Source organism: Trachypithecus francoisi, unplaced genomic scaffold (genome assembly GCF_009764315.1).
Source record: "Trachypithecus francoisi isolate TF-2019V2 unplaced genomic scaffold, Tfra_2.0 Lachesis_group5, whole genome shotgun sequence".
Lineage (NCBI taxonomy): Eukaryota > Metazoa > Chordata > Mammalia > Primates > Cercopithecidae > Trachypithecus > Trachypithecus francoisi.
In genome coordinates, this window is record NW_022681470.1 from 89,462,515 (window position 1) to 89,486,525 (window position 24,011).

Genomic DNA, 24,011 nt, shown 5'->3' on the forward strand with positions numbered 1-24,011 from the left:
TTCTTTTCTTTTCTTTTTCATTTTCTTTTTTTGGTATAGCCTATTGCTCCTAGGCTACAAACCTGAATATAGTAGGCAGCTGTGATACAACGGTATTTTCGTAGTTAACATATCTAAACGCAGAAAAGGTACAGTAAAAATACAATATTAAAGATGAAAAAAAAAATACCTGTATAGGACATTTACTGTGAATGGAGCTTGCAGGGCTGGGGTTGCTCTGGGTGAGTCAGTGAGTGAGTGGTGAGTGAATGTGAAGGCCTAGGACATTACTGCACACTACTGCAGGCTTTATCAACACTGTATGCTTAGACTACACTAAATTCATGAAAGTATTTTCTTCAGGTCGGGCGCAGGGGCTCATGGCTGTAATCCTAGTACTTTGGGAGGCTGAGGCGGGTGGATCACTTGAGGTCAGGGGTTCGAGACCAGCCTGGCCAACATGGCGAAACCCTGTATCTACCAAAAATACAAAAATTAGGAGGGTGTGGTGGTGCATGCCTGTAATCCCAGCTACTCGGGAGGCTGTGGCAGGAGAATCGCTTGAACCCAGGAGGCGAAGGTTGCAGTGACCTGAGATGGCACCATTGTACTCCAGTCTGGGTGACAGAGTGAGACTGTCTTAAAAAAAAAAAATGTTTTTTTTTCAATGATAAATGAAACTTAGCTCAGTGTAACATTTTTACTTTATACACTTTTTAGGTTTTTAAAACTTTTTGACTTTTGTAATAAACCTTAGCTTAAAGCAAGCACATTGCACAATTATACAAAATATTTTTACATAAGCTTTTTTATTTAATTTTTTAATTTAATTTTTAAACTTTTTTTGTTAAAAACTAAGACACAAATAAACACACACATTAGCCTAGGTCTACACAGGGTCCAGATCATCAATATTACTGTCTTCCACCACATCATCTTGTCCCACTGGAAGGTCTTTGGGGACAACAACACACATGGAGCTGTCATCTCCTATGATAACAAGGCCTCCTTCTGGATGCTTCCTGAAGGACCTGCTTGAGGCTGTTTTATAGTTACCTTAAAAAAAAATAAGTAGAAGGAATATATTCCAAAATAACGATAAAAAGTTATAGTAAATACAGGGCCAGGCGCAGTGGCTCACACCTGTAAACCCAGCACTTTGGGAGCCGAGGCGGGTGGATGACTTGAGGTCAGGAGTTCGAGACCAGCCTGGCCAACATGGTGAAACCCCATCTCTACTAATAAATAAAAAAGTTAGCCGGGTGTGGTGGTGCACAACTGTAGTCCCAGCTACTCAGGACGCTGAAGCAAGAGAATTGCTTGAACCCAGGAGGCAGAGATTACAGTGAGCCAAGATCGTATTATTGTGCACCAGACTGGGTGACAAAGCAAGACTCCATCTCAAAAAAAAAAGTTATAGTAAATACATAAACCAGTAACATAGTTGTTTGTTATCATTATCAAGTATAGTGTACTGTACATAATTGTATGTGCTATATTTCTATATAACTAGCAGCACTGTAGCTTATTTGTACCAGCATCACCACAAACGTGTGAGAAATGCATTGTATTATGATGTTAAGGCAGCTATGATATCACTAGGCAGTAGCAAATTTTCAATTCCATTATAATCTTCTGGGACCGCTGTTGTGTATGCAGTCTATCACTGAAATGCTGTTATGTGGCATGTAACTATTTCATATATATACATATATATATTTTTTCTATTTAAATGTTTTTTTTAATTTTTAAACTTTTTTTGTTAAAAACTAAGACATAAATAAACACACACATTAACCTAGGTCTACACAGGGTCCGGATCATCAATATTACTGTCTTCCACCACATCATCTTGTCCCACTGGAAGGTCTTCGGGGACAACAACACACATGGAGCTGTCATCTCCTATGACAACAAGGCCTCCTTCTGGATGCTTCCTGAAGGACGAGATATATATATATATATATATATATATATATATATCGGGGGGAAGTAACATGCTTTCTGTGGCTTCTGTGTCCAGTGTCACTGACTGACCCTAAGTGTGTGTGTTGGTGGGCTATCTCCCCTCCCATTCCATTGGCTGGTCTTCTGCTAAGAGGAGAACCCATGGTTCAGGTGCTCCTGACCAGGACAAGGGCTCCGGGGCTCCGTGATGCTGGGTTTGGGAATTGAAGGAGCCCCAGAAAGAGTCAAGGAGCCTGCTGTCCCCCTGAGGAGCACTGGAAACTGGGGGTGGGCGTGTGTTGATAGGAGAACACCGTCACTAGCAGAGAACTTCCTCACAGTCGCCAAGGGATTCTTGGAGGGTGCTTCTTATATTCACGTCCTTGGATGAAACCTCACTGGGCTGCAGGCATCTCACCTCTGCATAGATGATAGAACTGTCCTGTGGAAGAGTTGGCTTAGGATGAGGAAGCAGATGTAAGACAGAGGGTGAGAAAGGAGCAGGGATCCCAGCTCACCTTTCTCTCCGTGGCGAACTCAGCAGGCCTGGCTGTGGGGAAAGAGTGAGTTCAGGTCAGGTCTCTGTGCTTCACAGCAAGTACATCTCCTTCCCACCCCTCCTGGCCGGTTGTCTTCCTCTAGAGAGCCAGGGAAGCCAGCGGGGGGATATTCCTTTCACTCCTCCTCAATCTGGAATGGGGAGACCTGGGTTCTAGTTCCAGTTGGACTACACACCAGCTGTGTGACCTCAGGTCCTGGGGGAACTGCCCTTCAGTTAAGAGACTCTTTGATTGTTCATTTCCCCTACTGCCATTTATGGGAAGGAGCAGAAACCCTATGCCAATTCAAACCCATTTTTGCAGACTAGGAATTGAACTAGCAGAGCAGGTAAGACATTAAAATGACAGCAACAACAAAACTCCCTGTTTTGAACATCTATTACATGTAGACAATTTTTAAGGCTTGTTTCTAGAACCTAGGTTCCATTCCTAACAACTTATAGTAATCCTGCAAAGCAGGCATTGTCTCCCCTTTATAGATTAGGCTCAGAGAGGACACTTGACTTGCCAAGTCCACAGTAAGTAAGTACATAGAGTCAGGTTTCAAACTCAGTTCTGAGACTCAGAAACCCAAACTCTTCCCATGATGCCACGTGACCTATTTCTCTGTTAAAGGACCAGCCTTTCCCCCACCTCTGCCACCTGACTCTGATAGCTGTGGCTGGAGCTCATGGTCTTCTTGACTCCATCTTATAGTGAGGGCTGTCCTGCTTAGACTTAGACTCTGGAGCAAAGGAAGATTACATCATTTTTTCTCTCTTTTCTTTGTCCTTCACATTGCTCAGGAAAGGGCAAAAAACTCCCTGCAGTTATCATGGTAACAGTGGTGGAGGAGATGGTGTTGAGAATGGTGAATGTAGTGGTCATGGTGGTGTCTGTGGTGAGCGTGGTAGTGGAGGAGATAGGTGGTGGTGGTCATGGTAGCACTGATGATGGTGTGAAGGTGAAGGTGGTAGTGAAAGAGGAGATGGATGGAGATAAATACGATGGTCTTGGTGATAATGGTGGTGGTCACAGTAATGATAAAAGTGGTAATGACAGTGGTAGTGATACTTTCATTGTAGGTCCAAAACTTCTGTTCGCAAAAGTACCAAGTTTGGTCTGAGATCACTTACCCTCACTCCTCTTTGAGGTTCTATGCACCACAGAGTAGACAACACCTTCATCTTTCTCTTTCTGGTGATGCACTGAAAGAAGGAATGAGGCTTAAATAGGATCCACTTGACTCTCCCACCTCATGCCATAAGTGTCCTGAAGACATGGAGAGAAGCCCATCAGGGGCTCTGTTATGGTGATAAGTGGCAATGGGGTTGGTCACTAACGTGGGGATAGCCATCATGGCAAGAGGAGTCAGGCCCCCTTAGCACTTTTTTTTTTTGCAGCTTCCCTAGCCCTGACACTGTTTAAACCAGAGGTTGACAAACTTTTTCTGTAAAAAGGGTAGTACATATTTTTGGCTTGGTGACCTGTATAATCTCTGTCACAACTATTCAACTCTGTAATATGAAAGCTCTCAAACAAAATAAACGAATAAGCATGTCTGTGTTACAGTAAAACTTTATCTACAAAAACAGGCAGTGTGCTGGGTTTTTGCCATAGGTTTGCCAACCCTTGGTCCAAACCTTCCCTGCCCCGTCTCCTGCAGCCCTGGCTCCCTTCCCACCTCCCTCTCCCACCACCAACTCCACAGCACTCCCTCCTCATGCCCTTTCTAGAAGCTGTTTGTTTTCCTTCCCCAGAAGCCTCCAATTCCTGAGACACAGGGCTCAGGAAAGCTCCCTTCTTACTTCCCTTAAGAAGCTCTTCTTGGCCCACATGAGCAGACCACCGTCCTGCTGGAAGTCCTTACCATTGGCATATAGTGGGCACTGCTCTCCACCTGGAGCTGGGGGTGGTATCTGGGATGGAAGGGGCCCTGGGAGATACAAAGGCATGATTCACTGGGTGTCTCTTAGAGGGCAGGTGGGACAGGGGACAGGAAAACTGTGAACAAGAATGACAGGGAGGCCTCCAGCAGAGGTTTGAGGCCAGTTTGATTAGGAGGGCTAATTCACAGGTCTGGACATGGTTGATTTTTATGGGATGCTTCCTTTGAAAAAATACCCTAGATGGCTCCATGGGAATCACAAACTAGGAGAAAGTAAGGTGAGCAAGAATGGATCACATTTTTGCTCTCCTCCTAGGAGGGGGCCTAGGCTTACCAGTCAAGCTGCTTTTCAGAAGGAAGAAAAGCTAATAACTTTGACCATACACTATATGCCAGACACAGGGCCAGGCAATCCAAATAAAATATAATCTTCCTAGTAAAGCACCTAACCAGTGACCAGCACATAGTTGGATTTCAAAAACATCTCTCTTCCTAATTCTTTGGTATCTAATATTTTTCACAACCATCTTGCAAAGGTTGATATTTTTATCTCCATTTCACAGATGAGGTGACTGGGGCTGGGAAAGGTGACTTCTATAAGGTCACAGTAAGTGTTGGAGACAGAATCTTAATCCAGATTTGCATGCCTTTTCTCCACTAGCACACTGCCTCTGGAACAGCAGGTGCTTCCAGATCTTTAAAGGTAACTCTTGGGATAGGAATTGGGTCACATGTAGATTTTAGAACACTTGGGTCATGCCTGGTGCCCAAGAAATACTCATTACACTAACAGCTAGAAAGCATCAGAATCAGCGGGTAGGATATGTGGAAATGGCTTCTCCTGTAAAATCAAGAGGGGATTTATGGAGACTTAGACAGATCCCCAGTGATTAAGCATTCTTCAGTGCTCATTTGTCAGGGCTAAGAAATGAGCCTCAGTTTCCAAGTCTCCATTCAATGAAGAGTTCCATGAGTTTGATAGAACTTTGTTTTATGGGATGTGTGACAACAGGTAGTAAAAGGAATGCTTTTAAACAAGCATAGCAGAACCTGTACATGCAGGTGAGTGCTACTTTGAAGTGGACCCCTTGCATGACCATATCCTTGTTCCAGTAACACCATCATTGGTCAAATGTTCTAAAAATTGACTTTGGACATTACATCTGTTGACTGTGTTTGGTGGTGGCATATTTCTCTTTGTTAAAGAACAGCTATGATATTTGGAAATGGTTGTGAGTCTCCCAGAGCTGGATTTGGAGAATAAGGCTATTGATCTGGCTGTTTTTCTTGCGTAGCTATGGAATTGGTCCTGAAAGTGACTTTCTGAGCAATATTCTAAAGAATATTTTGTGCGCCTGAGATTCTGAGATATTAAGATCACCACCAGCAGTCCTGTTTGCATGAGAGATAGGATCCTTAGTAAAATGAAGCCTACCTGCTCCAGGGTTGGCAGTGGGTGTGGTGGTGATGGTCTATAACCTCTACATCAAGGGGATGCTCTTTTGTTCTCTGTGAAAGGCATCTTCTTCTTGAGGATCTTTCAATAGTGGCCACTGTTTCACCATCTTGTTTGGGGCTGGGGAGGGAGGCAGTTGTGCTACATTACTCTGCCATTACTCTGCCTTTAATGCTTTGACTCAGAGGTGAGTGGACAGAAACAGAAACACCTGTATTACTGAGGCCAGGCTAGGCCATTTGGAGGAGACTTCATTAGACACAATGACAGTAGAACTCACAGATCTTTGGTTTGTGGTTCCCTACTTCAGCTGTCTCCCCAATAGGTCTGGGTCTCCTCTCCTTTTCCCCCACTAAGAAGGGATACTTAAAGCAAGTCTAGCCTGTATTGAATCCAGACTCAAGACTAGTGAGAAGGGTGGAGATGGGAAGTTGTATGGACAAAGACTACAAATTCAAAAGGGGAGAGGAAGTTGAAGTCTGTTCCAAGCCCTAACTAGGTGCCTGGTGAGGCAGGGTATTGGGACTAGGGCTCGGGAGAGATCCTTTTAGGTACCCTGCTGGATGCAGGAAGGAATGCTTTGAATGTATGACTGGGTGGTCTTCCTTAATTAGCAGGATGGCCTAGCTCCTGGAAAACTCGTCCCAAATTTCTCAACAGAGGGAGCTGCAAACTTAAATAAGTACATCTGTCTTTGGAGGTCTATGAGAGCAATCACTTTTGTCCCAGACAAGCAGAAAGTAAAAACATTGCCCCTGCAGAGGAGGAAGTGGGGTTGAGTTGAACCTCTGTAGGCAGATTTGAAGCCCTAGGAATGAACCAACACCAGATAGCTTTGGCACTGGTAGCCATTCCTTACATGTGGCCTGAGCCGAGCAAAGGTTAGAGTTGGAATAAACGTGTGGCCACCCAAACTAATTGCTTTGAAAGCCAACATTCATTCTTATGATCACGACTGAGACAGGAAGAAGAAGAAAATCTGGAATATCAAAATAAATAGATAACCTGAAATGTCATTTATCTGACTGTTTTCCTCTACATCAGAATTTTAACCTACCTTTTTATTTTCAGTGACTTTGATTAGAAGCATTAGAGAATGCACAGAGGAGAAAGGGCAGCCTGGGAACCTGCTGGGGCGATCTGCTTAGATTAGAATGAGAATTTACTGAGCACCCACTATGTGCCAGTCTAAGCAGATCAGAGCTCTGCTTAGCAGAGCTCAATGAGAGAGAAAGGAGGAGGTCTTTTTTTTTTTTTTTTTTTTTTTTTTGTCATATTCCTAGCCACAGATTGTCTTTCAAATGTAAAGGATACTGATATACATCATGTTTGGCTTGTAATAATTCCTTGGTTTATGTTCTCTTCATGCCTGAGTGTGCAGTTGTGTGTTTGTGTGCATCTCTGAATGACTGTGAGCATGTGAGCGAGTGCATGTGTGTATATGTCTTGGAAGCATTAACTGTCCTTCCATGTGCCCCTTTGTGTGACACAGGAAGAGAAGTCCCCCCTCCCACCCCACACCCAGGAGAAGAGAGTGGCTGGCCCTGTCAGATTCTGGCTTTCCAAAGCCTGGGCAGGGCCTGCCACAGGGATTCAGCAGCTAAGAAAGCCAAGAAGAGTTACTGACCAGCTTTTCTTCAGCGTCTCAAATAAACCAGAAGTGCAGCAGCAATGACCATCATGCCAAGCAGGCTCACAGGCAGCCAAGGAACCAGCCAGTTGCTGCTGGTGGGAGTGGACAAGACTTGAGAACCTGGGAATGGGGAGAAGAAGCTGGCCATGAGTACTGAGGATAAAATTCAGAAATGCATTTCAGCCTGGCATGGAAGAGGCAGAATGACTGGTATTAGAGGAAGCATCTAGCCTGGGGGAGCCTCGTAGATGGGCATGAAGGATGGCTCAGGGGATGGCAGCAATGATGATGGTGACACCATGAGTGACCAGGTGACTGCTCCTCCCATGATGCTCCCCACTCCATGGACTTCAATATTTCTCTGCCAGGCTTAGTGAACAGATGGACCAATTAAGGTCCATGCTCGGTCATGCAGTGGCTGCCACGGGTCCAGCACTGTGCCAGGCGTGGTGGGAGGTACACAGAGGGTGAGATCTGACCCCTGCCAGCTTGCTGGGGCTCAAAGCTTTGTTGGAGGACAAAACGCACCCTTCAGAGAGAGCTTCTTGGGCTCACTCCTCTCTCTGGAGACACCGTTCTCAGCCTCTCAGGAGTAGTTCCCAGCATCCTGCTCTGACTTCACTGGGAAGAGGAGGGAGGCGTTTCCACCACAGGGAGCTGAGTGGTTCCCCACAATCTTCTCATCAAGGTAGAACAAGTACAGGACTGGAGGGGAGCCCCTCTGGGCCTCACAGAGGAGCTGCACCATGTCCCCCACAGCAGGGTCAGTGGGTCCGTAGTGCAGAGTGAGCACAGGACGGGACACAGGAGCTGGGACACACATCAGGTGGGAGGCTCAGCCTGACCACCCAGGACCCTGGCTTCCTCCTCTCCTGGGGACCTTTCCCCAACTCCTTTCCCCCCAGGGGATCCCATTGCCTGATGCCCAGGCCCCTGGGGGCATCTCCAGTCTCTCACACACTTACCCTGCACTCTGACCTCCAGCTGGGGGCTCTGCTTCTGGACCTGGCCACCCTCGGGGGCCACCTCACACCAGTAAAGCCCGGAGTCTCCCTCCTTGACTCCTGGGATGCAGAGTTCTGGATGAGGGCCCCTGTCCTGAAAGGTGTGGCTGTCCTTGTGGAAGGAGAAAAGGAGCCTCAAGGTTGACCTCAGGGGATGCAGCTTTGTCTGACATCTCAGGGTCACCAGGCTACCCTCTCGGGGCTCAGGAGAGGGGGTGGCACTCAGCACAGGAGGTGGGAACAGCTCTGGGGAGATGCAGGCCCAGGACTCAGGAGGGGAGTCCCGGATGATGAAGCCCCAGGAGGCTGAGGCCTGAGCTTCTACTCATCCCGGGCTGCAGCCTGGGGATGCCGATGGGAGGCAGTTTCATCCCCAGGACCTGTCCTCTTGTCCTTACCCACAGGCTCTGAAGTGACTCCCACACAGCCAGGCCCTTCTGGAATCTTGGAAGTCAGAGGCAGAGGGGCCCTTCGAGGTCCTCTAGTCCACAGAGGGGAAGGGTGAGCCTGGCTCTTCCCAGTGCCCCCTCCCAGGAATCTCCCCTCTCCTTCCCCTGGCTCCATATGTGCCCCACAGTGGGGACAGGGGAGTATTGAGACAACATCTTGGGAAACCTCGGGGCCCCATTCATTGGCCCAGCATGAGGGGCAGCCAGAGACAGGGGTCCTGTCCAGAGAGCTGCTGGCCTCTAGAGACGGGATCCTTGAGTGGCACTTCCTGCCCCACAAACTCCCAAGCTGGTGACTCACCTTGGACTTGAACCATGACAGTTTCTGAAGTTAGTGTGAATATCTGTGGAATATACATCACCTGCCCAGTGCAGCTATACTGGCCACCGCTCTGCACTGTTGCTGCTCCCATGGACAGAGTCTGGTTTTTCTTAGAGGAATGAAGGAATTTTCCATCTCTGTAGAACTTCACCTGAGACAGTGGTGTATTCTTCCATCCCTGACATTGCAGAGTCAGGGCATCTCCTTCAAACACAGGGTTTGGCCAGGCTTGGAGGTACAGCCAGGCTGTGAGACAGAGGAACAGGGCAGCCCTGGAGTTGCAGGTCCCATCGGTCACTTCTCTCTCTCTGTCCCCCAGCCTAAGGCCTCCCTCTTGGGATGGAGGCCCTTGGATGGCACCAGTGCAGTGTCACTGTCTCCAGTCCTTTATGCTGACCAGAGAAGGGCAGGACCTGGACTTCCTTTACTCCTTCTCCTTCCTTTCCTTCTTCTCTCCTTCCTCTTCCCTCTTTCTCTTTATTCCTTTCTCTTCCCCTCCCCTTCTCTCTTCTCCCTGTGTCTTCTCTGTGGCTTTCCTCCCACCCACCCTCCTTGTCTTCCTTTATATTGCACTTTTCTGTCTGCCTTGCCAAGCTTGGCTTAATTGCATTCATTCTGCTCATTTTCTTGCCTCATTCCTCCTGATTCAATTCCCTCCAGCCTAGATTGGCTTCTCCTCCTCTGGCTACCTAATGTGACACTTTCTGCAGCCTTCACTTCTGTTAATAGCAGCATCTGTGTCCACCAGAAAGCAGTTGGTAGGGAGTGTTGGAGGTGCCACAGCCTGAGCTCTCTCCCTCCTGCCTTCCTCATTGGGCTTCTCCAGGCCCAGCCTCCATCTCTACCTCAGCAGGGCATTTCATCTTCCACCACTCTCATGGAAGGGATCTGTTCTCTCTGTCTCTATTCCTAAAATGTATTCTGTGCCCTGATATGAGCAGAAGAAGAGCTCCCAGGAATCCACTATCACCTGCAGGGCAGCAGCATCATTGCCTGCAGGGCAGGCTGAGCCTGTCCCCAGTCTGTATCTGTCCCCAGGCTGTATCATATCTTTGATAAGCCAGACACCCCCATTCCCAGACAGCCTTCTGAGCCGTCCTGATGGCTTGAGACTAATGAAGAGTAACTGTCAGGGAGCCTCAGCATATCCTGCTCTTGTCTAGATCTTCTGGATCCTTAGGACCCACTCTCCTCACCCTGGAAGAAATGATGCTTACCGCATTACTGAATGGCAAGCCTTGCTTCCACTACTGCTTTTTCTAACAGCACTAAGTATTGGTTTGAATTATCTCCCCCTGGAATCACAGAGTATGTCCTTGGAGGTCAAGATTTCATAGATCAGAATTTTTTCCTGTTTGACAGAAAGCTCCATGGAGGTCAGTGTCACCGAATGGGCTGGAGGGAAGGGGATCTGAGGAAGGAAGGAAGGCTGATCAGCAGACAAAGGTACCTGCTTCTCTGAACATAAAATGAAGGAAGGGAGTCCCAGTCTTGTTGAGTTAAGAATATAAGAGCTCCAGAACCACATGGAGAGAAGAAGAGGCCATAGCCACTTTTAAGGGTATAGGATAGAGGCCTAGAGCCCCACTGCTGAGGCTTGGGTCACCTTGGGACTACCCTCAGCCTTAGACTAGTGGAGTTTCAGGTTCCTCCTTTTCCTGGGAACTGGCCAAGACACCTGAGGAAGGGGTCTAGTCTGGTGCTGCTCTGCAGATGTTTCTGGGGGATCCCATGGCACTGTCTTGTTCCCATCCAGTAAGTTGTGGCCCATAGACATACTTTGAATTAGAAGAGACATGGATACAACTTACCATTTTTCCCAACACAGGGAACTGCAAGATAACAAAGTAACATAATTAGGTTAAGTAGCAAAAAGAGCTTTCTGACAAGGAGGCCTGTCACTTCAGCAACTGGGACTTACACTCATTCAACCAACCACCTAGCCACAAAACCGCCCATCCACCCATCCACCCAACCATCCAACCATCCAACCACATAGCCACTCAACCACCAAGCAACCCAGCCATCAGCCATCCAACCATTCAACTACACAGCCACCCAACCACCCAGCCACCCAGCCATCCCATCATCCAACAACCCAACCATCCAACTGTTCAACCACCTAACCACCCAGCCACCAAACCAACCATCCACCCATCCACCCAACCATCGAACCACCCAGCCACCCAGCCATCCCATCATCGAACAACCCAACCATCCAACTATTCAACCACCCAACCACCCAGCCACCAAACCACCCATCCACCCATCCACCCAACCACCCAACCATCCAGCCACCCAGCCATCCCATCATCCAACAACCCAACCATCCAACTGTTCAACCACCTAACCACCCAGCCACCAAACCACCCATCCACCCATCCACCCAACCACCCAACCATCCAGCCACCCAGCCATCCCATCATCCAACAACCCAACCATCCAACTATTCAACCACCCAACCAGTCAGCCACTTGACCACTCAGTGTTGGTGGACCTACTCCCTAGAACTCTTTGCTCTATCTCAGTTCAAATATTGCCTTCTCAAACACGTCTTCCCTGAGACTCCAATCAGAAGAATTTTCCCCAGTCACTAAAACAATGCCTCATTGTATTATCATCAAAGCACTTATCACTATTTGAATTTATCTTATTCATTAAATTGCTTACATGTTATCACTTGTCTGTCTGTCTAGAATGTAAGCTCCACATTAGCAGGGACTCTGCCTATCTTACTCATTGCTATATTTTCTATGCCTAGGACCTGTGCCTGGAACATAGTCTGTGTTCAGTAAGCATCTGCTGAATAAATGCACAAATGCTTTCCTTTGCATCCAGTTGTATGAGGTGGGAAGCAAAAAGTAGAAAACACAGGACTAGACTCTTGCACGAATGTGCCAGAGAACCCATATTGCAAGGGCAGGGCCTGATTCTTGTGGTCCCATCTGTCCACAGAACTCTGGTGAAAAGGGTACAGAAGTGATCAGACTGAGGAGGCCAAGTCCCCTGAAAGAGTAATCATTAAAGGATGTGAGACATTGTCAGGCAGCACAGATGAATAAGAGAACTACAAATAAACTGGATGCATCCCACATCATGCTTGCATCTTGGATGTGCTGCATTCATCCTTTTAAATGAATAGTGTGAGAATAGGTAACCTGGGAAGAGAGGCCAACTCACAAAATGAGGACAGATATGGTTAGGTAGGTTTGAATAACCCAAGTAATGGAAGACTCGAAATTGAAAGTCACAGCTGGATATGAAGCAGTGAAGAATCTTCTGGACTTTGGGGCAAGGTGTGAAACAATGAATGAATATAGGGCTGAGTGCAGTCAGTCCAGCCAATCCTCATACATTTATTTGTGTCCTTCATTGCTGACATGTCCTAGGTATTTTACATAACACCAAGAAAATGCAAGAATGGCCTTGGGAGGGGTGGGTGAAAACCCTCTAAGAGCAGATGTTTGGCTCTGTCACATGGCGTCATCTTTGTTTTTTACAATACTTTGGACACAGATGGAATCTTTCAGTTCCATTCTCTATTCAGCTCAGGGTCAGCTCAGTCATAAGTTCTCAAGAGTGTGCAGAACAATGAGTCTCTTCCTCATCATCCCTCCATTTCCACCCCTAACCCTCATCTATGAGCTTGGTGTAGAGGAAAGCATGCAGGATTTGGAACCAGATGACCTGGACTTGAGTCATGAATTTGACTCTTTCTGTATGAACTTGAACAAGTTGTCTAAATTCCAAGAGCCTTCAATATCTTGTTCTGTCATATCACATAATAGAAATGATAATAGTCATTTTTTTTTTCTTACAGTGTAGTTGTGAAGGTTATATTGACCCACTGCCTGGGAAAGTGGTTACTACATTAACTGAAAGCAGAAAGAAGGCCTGACCTCAGAGTGATAGAGACTTTACTCTGTAGTAATGTCTTCCTTCCCTTCCCCTCCTCACTGGAAAACAATTTTGCAGCTACAAAGTGCTAAACAAACAGGGTTGAGGCCACTGAAGCCAAAAACAAGACAGAAAGCTCCCAGGAAGCATAGATGCACTTAAAATGAGCTCATGCCCCCAAATCCCGATGACTTGCTGCCTGTGGTACTGCAAGATCTTGGAGGTGGGATTACAAACTTGCTTTCTGCAATTAAAACAGCAGCCAACTGGGAACATACACAGTGGGTGACACCTGCTTACAGCAGTTTCTGCAATGAGGGCCCAGGGACCTCCATTAGCTATATAGGCTGAAGATGAGGTGACCGTATAATGAGGTGGCCAAGAGCTACTGTCAAACCAAGTTCCATAATAGAGTTCCAAAAAATGAAGGCAGCAGCCCCTGCCAACTCTAGCAGCAGGATAATTTCCTCTTAGATTTTCTGAGGGATCGGGAGATATTTATCTGGGAAAGATACAAGAGGAGAGACACAAAATACTTGGTGGGCTAAGCTTAAAAGAAGGGAGCGACTTATTCTGAGTTACTTTATAGGACAGAAATGGAAACTAGAGGGATCAGGGAGGCAGATTTCAGCTCACCACGAATAACTCTCTCACCACTGAGCTCTGCCACTGTGGAACAGGGTGCTGTGCCAAGCCGCAGCAGTCACATTGCTGGGAGCACTGTATGGGACCCCATGACACCTCCTATGGACACTGTGTGAGTATGCAGGGAGCAGGCTCCAGCGGTAGGAGAGAAGTTGGCTAATGTTCAGCTCAGAGGAAAATTAAGCTTAATTTCCCAAACTTTAAGTACATATTTCACATTCAGCCAGGTCCCAGCATGCTCAGTGTCAGGGTTCCTTTCCTGCTGGAGTCCTGACAGCCAATAATAGTAATAGCCACCAATTTATTATGACCACATCCTGCTCTTGAGAGAGGAAATAGCAGCTCTACATGATACATGTTTCTACACACCCAGCCGCAGGGCCTGTGATTTTGGCTGTTTTTCTGGGGTCCCTGAGCATCACATGGGACCAAATGTGCTGGTGCTGGGTTCTCCATTACACTGTGCACCAGTCAGCCGGTCACTGACTCCCTTCCTCTCCTCCTTTGCTGTCTGTCATCCTTGCCCTGGGTTCTAAGCTGGAACACTCTCAGACTGTATCTAGACAACTCCAAGGGCTGTTCCTTTTACAAGGTAGTGCCATTTGCTCCTGTGAGTCTTGTGCCTGGAGTATATCCAGGCACTGCCTCAGTGTGAGCATTAGACCTTTCCATTTGTCCAAATGGCCATTCATAAAACACACAGAGTAACACGCTACGCTGGAGAAGGAACATTGAGTGGAACAGGCATTTTCCTCACAGGGTCAAATTCTCACAAACTCTGTCCAGGAAGAGGTTATATTTAGGAACAGTTTTGCTTTTCTAGTTCAATGAAAACAAACAGCAAACAAGCTATTGGGACCAAGAATTAAAAAGTAGGTCCACTTGGAAACTGTAAAGTGAAACAAAATATATGCACAAATTATTTCTTTTAGGTATAAGGGGAGTGATACTGGCTGAGACTGAGCTGGGTTTGGGGGAGCCCAGTGACCCTCCCCGTGCAATCCTCCACCCTTAGACCAGCTCCGTCAGTTACAAGTAACCTGCATGAGGAGAAATGGAGAGAAGAGAGAGAGACATGGATCAGATAATGAAGTTGATTCTTCAAACCAGCCCCATGGGTCTGAAACAGCCTCCAACAGAGAGATGTACGCGGAAGAGAGATGGTCAATTTGAAAAGGGCTTTGGTTACTCAGAGCACAGGCCTTTCAACCAGGTGAGAGGTCTGACCATTGTTAAGTGGTTCTAAGAAAATGCTGAGGCTCCATAAAAATATGTCACCCTGTAAAATTCCACCTCCCATTGCTGAGCAAAATGTCTGGTACTGTTATCCCTCATTTCCCTGACTCCTGCCCTGTTGCCCCCAGCGGCCTCCTTCCTTTCTGTAACTTTCCTTTTGAGACAACTATGATTAGTATTTTAACCTGATGTCACAAGGTAGAAATGTCATTGGGAAGTTAGGGGACTTTGTAATGTGATTTTCTTTCTCCCTAATTTATCTCTGACGTATCAAAGGGCTGCCCTGCCAAGGACGCAGGACAATGGGATAGGAAACACTGAGGAGTTTCTCCTACCCCAGTGCCCATCTCTCCCAAGCATGCCCAGGTGCACACACCTGTCTTGAGCTCCAGCCACAAAACCACTGGAATTGGAAAAGGTAAGATGAGGAACTTGGTGTCTCAGGGATGACTTATGGTCCTTAGTGCTCTAGGAGGGGATGCCCAAGCTCATTGACTTACCAAAGAGCAGCACAGCCGTCCAAAGCAGCATGGGGCCTGTCCTGGCACAGAGGAGGGAACACAGGTCAGAAACAGGCTGGGCGAAGCTGGCAGAGAGCAACCAGGCCTCAGGATCGAAGGTGGGTGAGTGACCTAAGCTGGGTGGTGCTATAGCTTGATAGTTGAAATAGGAAGTGGGAAAGAAACTTACAAAGCTCTAACTGGTATTTCTTCTGTGGCTGAAGAAGTATTACATGAATAAATTTTCCTGAACACTAAGCATGAAGGAGTCAGTAACTCACTAATAAATCCCTTACATTTTCTGTGGCTTCAGCAAGCCTATGCCAGGGAACTAGGATGGAACATTATTACGGGACACCTCCACTAGAAAGATCCAGAGACTGCCCGAATTTGCTTGTCCTCAGCATCATTCGGTCTGGGAGCGCAGCACTGGAAAACTAAGATCATCTACCCCTTGACCCCCAAGCGACCTCCCAGCTTCCAAGGCGCTCCTGTCTCCAGCGGTAAATGCTTGTGGACGCTGCAATGCGATGAAGAAGTGGAGCCCTGAGGACGGTTCACAGGATCCTCAGTTCTAGAAGGAATCAAGCATCGATGAGTATGGAGTAGAACACAGATGGAGCTTTGGAATCTGAGGCTTTTAAGACTGTCAGGTATTATTTTGAGAATAACTCTTCCTTAAAAGACACTATTAAGAAAGGGAATAGGCGAGTTGTGGTGTGATGAGATAGTTTAAATACATGTGGCTGACAAAGGGCCCACACAAGAAATATAAGAATTTCTGCAAATCAATAAGAAAAAGACAGATAAATACTAGAAAAATGGGCAAAAATAATTGGATAGGTACTTCACAGAAGCAGATATCCACATGTCAAATCAACATAGCACAAGGAGCTTGATATCATAAATCACTGTGGGAACGCAAATTTAAACTACAGTAAGATACCACTACACCTTCCATAAGAATAAGGGAGTGATACTGGCTGAGACTGAGCTGGGTCTGGGGGAGCCCAGTGACCTGCCCCATGCAATCCTCTACTGAGTATTGGTGAGGATGTGAAGAAACTAGAACTCTTGTACACCACCAGTGGGAATATAAATGGTACAGTCACTAGAAAATGGCTTGACAGAATCTACCAAAACTAAACACAAGGATCCCTGATGGTTCAGCATTTTCACTCCTGGGTAGATGTTGAACAGAAATGTATACATACAGGCATCAAAAACTATGCACATGAGTGCTCATAGCAGCATCATTTGTAATAGATAAACACTGGAAATTATTCAGTGTTCCCTCAACAGAGAAAGAGGTGCCACATTCCCATCTCCTCTGTGGACAGAACATGAGAGTTTACGGTGAAACACAGAGTCAGGCAAAATACTAGGAAGCATTTTCTTTCTTTTCTTTCCTTCCTTCCTTCCTTCCTTCCTTCCTTCCTTCCTTTCTTTCTTTCTTTCTTTCTTTCTTTCTTCTTTCTTTCTTTCTTTCTTTCTTTCTTTCTTGTCTCTCTCTCTCTTTCTTTTTTTTTTTTTTGAGAAGGAGTCTCGCTCTGTTGCCCAGGCTGAGTGTAATCTTGGCTCACTGCAACCTCCACCTGCTGGGTTCAAGTGATTTTCCTGCCTCAGCCTCCCAAGTAGCTGAGATTACAGGCATGAGCCACCACGCCCGGCTAAGCAGTTTCTTGCAGTAAAGTTATTCCTGGAAATCTTTAAGTGAGAAGTTCTACACAGTCTGATGGAATTTGATGTGCTTATTGCTGAGGCCAGGGATGGAGAGAGAGAATTTTCTAAGTTTTCTTGCCCTAGATTCTCTGATTCAGTGGAAGTGGGAAACTAATTTGACACTGCCAGGCAATTTTTTTTTTTTTTTTTGGTGACTCAGTTGTTTAGGAAAGAGGTAAAAGTAGTGAGGAAGTAAAGTGGGAAGTAGATCTCTTGTTCACTCACTTAAAGATGGCAACATTCATACATTTTCCTCTATCGTTCTCTTTCCAACAGATCTCCTGAGTTGTCTTCAACTTCGTTCAGCTGCAGGTCCTGTGGTTGTGTGGAGGCCCTGGGGCAGGAGAGAGAGGGGATAACCACAAGTGGTCTAGCTTGCAAATAACTATGGTGGTTTGCACACAGAATGGTTGACGCCTCTGCCCTGGCAACTTCTGCTTTCACTGGGTTCTAGCGGCATGAGAGCATGAACTGCATCGGACCTTTCACACTTCTCCTGCAGAGTGAGATGCTGTTGTGCCTTCAGAGGTATTGGCGAAACCAGTTCTCTGAGCTGAGCTGGCTGCATGTCATTCCCTTGGGGATGAAGGTGACCCTCAGGGAGCAGCAACAGGGCTGCTGCCCAGGTTAGGAATCTTCCAGGACTCAGGCTGACCTTGAACTGATAATGGGATGGGTTAGCGGAGATATTAAAACCTATGATACTAACACTAATACTCTAAGGGAATTCAGGGGCTAAAAGGAGGTGGGAGGAAAATAGAGTGTGGATCCTCATCCACACTCTATTTTCTGGAGCCAGAAGAGGCTCCAGGCCCAGGTGCTCTCATCGCTCAGAGTCAGTTGTCAGGGCGGCATTAGTCAGGGACAATGGCCGTTGGGGAATAGGATAAGTCATTGCAGCTCCCAGAGGCGAGAGGGGAGAGCAGGAGAGCTTGGGGTAAGGGACAGCTCTGCATGGTAGGCCCTGGAGCCCAATATCTGAGCTTGAATCCTCATTCCGGATACGAATCTGGTGAGAGACCCTGGGTAAGTTTTTAACCAGTCTGTGCCTCAGGGTCCTTATCTTTAAAGTGGATAAATAATTATACCTGCATCATAGGGTTGTTATGAAGGTTAAACAAGATTAAAAACATGAGACGCACTCAGACAGCAAGATCTAATAGAACTTTCAGTGACGATGAAATGTTTTCTGGGCTGTCCAGTTCGGTGGCCACGTAGAGCTATTAAGCATTTGAAATCGACTCATGAGATGGAGAAACTGAGGTTTTAATTGTTTTTACTTTAGTTGAAAATTTAAAAAATTTAAACAGCTCCATGTGACAAGTGTCTGCCTTCTTGGATACTGCAGACTTAGACCAATGCCCGCGAGTAGGAAGTGCTCAGGGAAGGTGAGCTATTGTAAGAAGTGTGGGCCAGGAAGCCTTAACTACCAGAGCCTTCCTCTCGACCTTAGTATTTTGAGTGAAGCCCAGAAAGATAAGTAATTTGTGCAAAGGCACTCAGCCAGAAAGTCTGCTGTGATTGGATCCTCATCCATAGCCGGAACCACAGGCCTATGGAGAAACCTGAGACCATTCCTGAGTTAGGTCTGAAAGACAGAACACGTTGGAGAAACATCAAAAGCTTAGAACTTAAGACAGGAGTGGAAATGACCAGGAGTCGGGTGAAGATGGAGCCAGACTGGGCATGAAGCTCTGGGTCTGGCCTACAGAGGGCAGAAAATGCTATGGGGCATCTGGTCACCATCCTCATTTCCTCTCTCCATCCTTACCCCTTCCTTCTGGAAAGCTATTGGAGAGAGCATGGCAGCACCAGTGGAAAAAAAAACTTCTTTTGTGTCAGGTCTACAGCGACCTCTTGTGGCCACATGAACAACACTTGCCCTAAGGAGGGAATCTTTGTTCGTACTATTATTCTCTATCTATCCATCCATCCATCCATCCATCCATGCATCCATCCATCCATCCATCCATCCATCCATCCATCCAGGTATTTGTATTTCTTTTTAGCCCTTGCTGTATGTCTAGTCCACCCCTGCCTCCATGAGTTCAGGAAGTGATGGGCATATACTTGGGTGTAGTCTTTGTGGTTCCTATTTTCCCCCATGTCTCCATTATTCTATTTCTCACACTGTGTTATATTTATTTTAGTGTCTCTGTATACTTTTAGCATATGACTTCTTCAAAGCCAAGAACTGAATCTAGCTCATCTTTGTGTCTCTAGGCCTAGCACCTAAGTATAATTGTTAGAAATTTTGGAGTCAGAGAAATACAGGTTATAGTCCTGGCTATGCAGCTTACTAGGCAAGGAACCTGGGGCAGTGACTTAATCTCACTAAGCTTCAGGTTCTAAATTTGTAACACGGTAATAACGACATTCAATTTCTAGTATTGTGGAGAGAATTACACTTTTGCACACACTATATCTTGTACATTTGACCCTTCACCTGAAATTGGATTCTTTTGTATCTTCTGAGGAGCCTTATACCACCAATGCTATACTACCCTTTTCTCTCTTATGAATCCAGTCCCCCCATCTCAACTGGATTTTTTCCATAGATGCTTCTGAAAGATGCTAAGGCCTTAAAAACTCTTCTAACCAAACCAAACCAAGCCAGCAAGCTCACCTTGATTCCACGCCCCCCTGGGAGCCCCAACTCATAGGCACTCTAGTTGAGAAACTGGTCTATGGCAGACCTTACCAGTTGGTATTCCGAGACACATTGGTGTATCTCAAATGGCTATAGGTGTTATAAAATATTGATTTCCTTAGCCCTCAGAGAATCTGTGTGGGACCACACTTCCAGCTGGGAGCAGCCTTGTGCAACTGGCCAATGTCCACTGAGATATAATTTTCTATATGTTCCACAAAGCAGTAGATTTTGGCAAGCACTGGTGTGTGTTAGCTTACTCCTCACTCATCTTCAACCCATTCCAATTTGGCTTCAGATGTGGTTCTTTCACATCTCTGGCCCATCCAATGGATGGGTTTTGTCCTCATTTTGTTTGGGTACATGCTAATGTCATTACTGTGGGTTACTCCCTCCACTTTAAACCACTGTGAAGCAACTCTGTCCTGGTTTTCCTACCATCTCTCCCAGTAACACCTTCCCGTGTTCTTCCGCAGGCTCAGCCTCCCTCCTCTAGTGGCTGTGAAGAAGTTCTTCATCCCCTGGCCCCATGCCCTTTTCTCTTTTCACTTTCCCTTTTAGTGAGAGTATTTCTCTCACTGAGGATGCTCATCTGTGCCATGGTTTAACTTGCTACCTCTAATGCAATAGATCCCAAATATATCTTTCTAGCCCAAGCCATAAGCCCGAGTTTCAGATATAAGTATCTGACTGCTTACCTGAGAGCTCCACGTGGAGGTCTCAGAAGCTCCTTTTACTCAACCTGTCAAGGCTGAACCCAGCCTCGACCTCCCAACCTGGTCCTTTTCTGTTTCCTACATTATCCAACAGCACCACTAACCCTGATTGTGAGTCTGAAGCGGCTTGTCATGACTCTGATTTTCCCCAAAGCGCAAAATAAAGCAGCAACAATGTTCCCATTCACATGACCCTTTAAGATAATAGATACTGTGTATTTGTGGGCACACACATGTGCTTTATGTTTTTCTTGTTTATTATCTCCTGATTGCCTGCCCTCACGGCTAGTCTGGCTAAATCTCGGTCATGTCTTAGATTTAAAAGTTTATGCCAGGCACAGTGGCTCACGCCTGTAATCCCAGCAATTTGGGAGGCCGGGGCGGGCGGATCCCGAGGTCAGGAGATCGAGACCACCCTGGCTAACACGGTGAACCTTATCTCTACCAAAAATACAAAAAAAAAAAAAAAAAAAAAAAAAAAGAAAGAAAGAAAATTAGCCAGGCGTGGTTGCGGGTGTCTGTAGTCCCAGCTACTCAGGAGGCTGAGGCAGGAGAATGGCGTGAACCTGGGAGGCAGAGCTTGCAGTGAGCTGAGATCGTGCCACTGCACTACAGCCTGGGCAACAGAGCGAGACTCCGTCTCAAAAAAAAAAAAAACAAAAAAAACAGTTTATTTAACTGTTCCTGCAGAAACATTTTCCTGACCACCGTTCCCCACCCAGGCTGAGTTAGGTGCACATACATCCCCTGTCTGAGGATTTAGCACTTTTCCCTGGCACTGTAATTGCCTCTTGTGTGCATTCCCCCAAGAGACTGCAAGCTTTCTGAGGGCAAGGGCCATTTCTGTCTTGCTCTTTGCTGTACCCTCAGTGCCTGGAAGCATGTGTTCGACACATATGTGTGAGATGGAGACTGCAATAAGGCAGAGGTCCCCTTCTCCCTGCAGTGTGATGGCTGCTAACTGCCTTCTCACCTGCCCTCCTTCAGGTCCTCTTACACTCTCCTATTCATGAATAAGTAGATTTTAGGGTAAGGTTACTTTACTGAAGGTGGTTGGTTGACTCTGAATTAGCTTAGTATCCAAATAACTCAGCACCTATTACTTTCCTTCGTGGCAGTAGGAGAATATCAATTTCTTCGGAGGGACATCAGTTTAATTCATGCTGTTCCTTTGAATCAGAACTCCACATTCCCCTCTACTTCCTTACTTTCAATTTCATACATACCCACCGCATTCCTCCTCACATGTGCCATCGTAGGCAGCATGTTATGTTTTCAGTGTGCTTCAGATAAAACATCCTTGACTGGAAGTCTGTGGTTACCAAAAACAGCTTTAGAAATTAGGGAATGGCTCCACAGAAGGAACTGAAAATGACTGGAGGCTCATTTTTGGCTGGAGATTGAGGAAGAAAAGCATATATAATTAAAGTGATAAATTGGATTTTTTTGGGTTCTCTGTTTACCACTGTCAAACATAATCTATTTCATGCATTTATATAGAATGCATAAAATAGGTCAGATTTAATTTTCTTCAGTTTGCTTATTTTCTCCTCCAGTTCCTTGGGTAGATGCAGAACCCAGATGGAAATGGGAAGACTATAAAACTTGTGTCTTTAGGGGAGATGATGGTAAAGGATTTAGTGCACTGGACCCTGGGAGTTGGACACTCACGGGTGAGTGAAAGAGGCACCTAGGAATGAGCATGGTGTGTGCATCAGACAGGCTTGATTTAGAATCCTGACTTTGCTGAATGAGGCTGCACGGCTTGGATTCCTTACTCATTCCTCTTCTCAAAGTATTCCTTCCTGCATTAATTCCCTCCACTCTTTCCCACCATCAATTTGTCTCTTCACTGGATTTTTTTCATCTGTATATAGACATGTACAATAACATCCAAAGCAAACTAAACCTCTCCTTTGCCTCACTCATCTTTTTCAGCTTCCTCCCCATCTTTCTCCTCCCTTCCGTTTGGGCCAGAAGACTCACCCACACTCACTCTTTCCTCTTCTGCAATCCCTACTCACTCCCTAATAGTGGGTGATCTGGCCTTAGCTCTCACCACTCCACTGAATTGCTTTTGCTAAAGACACAAAGGCTCCTGTGTTGCTGGCTCCAACAGGGGATTCTCTGCCCTCTGCTGACTTGGCCACTCTGCGTTTGAACTGTTGACATTTCACGTTCCACTCTGAAATGCTTTTCTGTCTTGGCATGCATCATGTCCCCTCTCCTGATTCTCCTGCCTCACCAGCCACTCCTTAGTCTGTTTGCCGGATCATCCTCTTTCTCCTGACACTAAATGTAGGGATGTTCAGAGTTTGCTATTTATACTGTCTCCCTATTCTCATGGCTCGAAATCATATGCTGGTGACACCCAAATTTATATTTCCTGATCTGACTCAACTTCTTTCGAGGATCTTGGACCTGAATATGCAATTGCCCAGCTCTACTCCTCCACTTGGGTGGGTCACAATCATCTCGAACTTGACATGCCCAAAATAAAACTGTCCCTCTCCTCCTTGCTGGGAACGAGTAAACAGATGCACAAACAATTCTTGTCATGGTTCCTGGTCTCATCCCCACCAGTCTTCTCAGCCGGTAAACAGCACCACCAGTTACTCAAATCCGAACCTCAGAGTCACACTTCACATCTAACCTATTCCCAAGTTCTATTGATTCCTCTTAAAAATATATCTCAAATTCACCTTATTCTCTCCATCTTTTCTGCCACCATTACAATGGAGTTCCCCAATGTCCTTTGCCTGCATTACTGTAAAGGCCTCTTAATTCTTTTCCTGGCCTCTGCTCCTACTCTCCTTTTTTTTGTCTTGCACAGAGCAGACAAAAGTGACCTAATCAGTGTAAACAGATCAATGTAAATACTCCTCTGGCTAAAGCCCCTAGCTCCCTATCTCTCCATTCCACTAAGAATAAATCATCACCTCTTTTATAGCGCCCTGCATGCCCAGCTCTGTCTCTCTGGCCTGCCCTGAGGCTATGCCCCCTCTTACTATGTTCTGGCTGATGTTTCAGATCTGCCAACACCTTTCTTTCTTAGGTGCTCCTCTCTCATTCTCTCTCTCTCTCTCTGTCTTTTTTTTAAGACGGAGTCTCACTATATTGCCCAGGCTGAAGTGCAGTGGCACGATCTGGGGCTCCCTGCAACTTCCTCTTCCCGGGTTCAAGCTCCTTCCTCAGCCTCCTGAGTAGCTGGGATTACAGGCGCCTGCCACCATGCCCAGCTAATTTTTGTATTTGATGTAGTGACAGGATTTCACCATGTTGGCCAAGCTGGTCTTGAACTCCTGACCTCAAGTGATTCACCCACCTTGGCCCCCAAAGTGCTGGGATTACAGGTATGAGCCACTGCACCTGGCCGCTCTTCCCTTTGTCTCAGGGGCTCTTCCGCTACCCCCCACCTCTCTTCCTGC

The 24,011-nt window shown here is 46.3% G+C and overlaps 1 protein-coding gene across 1 annotated transcript; it reads right to left on the reverse strand.

The window, feature by feature from the left end:
- Nucleotides 1-1,689: 1,689 nt before the first annotated feature.
- Nucleotides 1,690-17,661, reverse strand: LOC117074317 (Fc receptor-like protein 6). Its single transcript, XM_033195645.1, is given in 11 exon segments — nucleotides 1,690-2,368; nucleotides 2,445-2,476; nucleotides 3,602-3,673; nucleotides 4,336-4,401; nucleotides 7,437-7,562; nucleotides 7,971-8,252; nucleotides 8,408-8,692; nucleotides 9,197-9,463; nucleotides 11,029-11,049; nucleotides 15,496-15,536; nucleotides 17,443-17,661. Coding segments are annotated over 11 exon segments (1,335 nt in total). The 5' UTR covers nucleotides 17,463-17,661; the 3' UTR covers nucleotides 1,690-2,245.
- Between the last annotated feature and the right edge of the window lie 6,350 nt (nucleotides 17,662-24,011).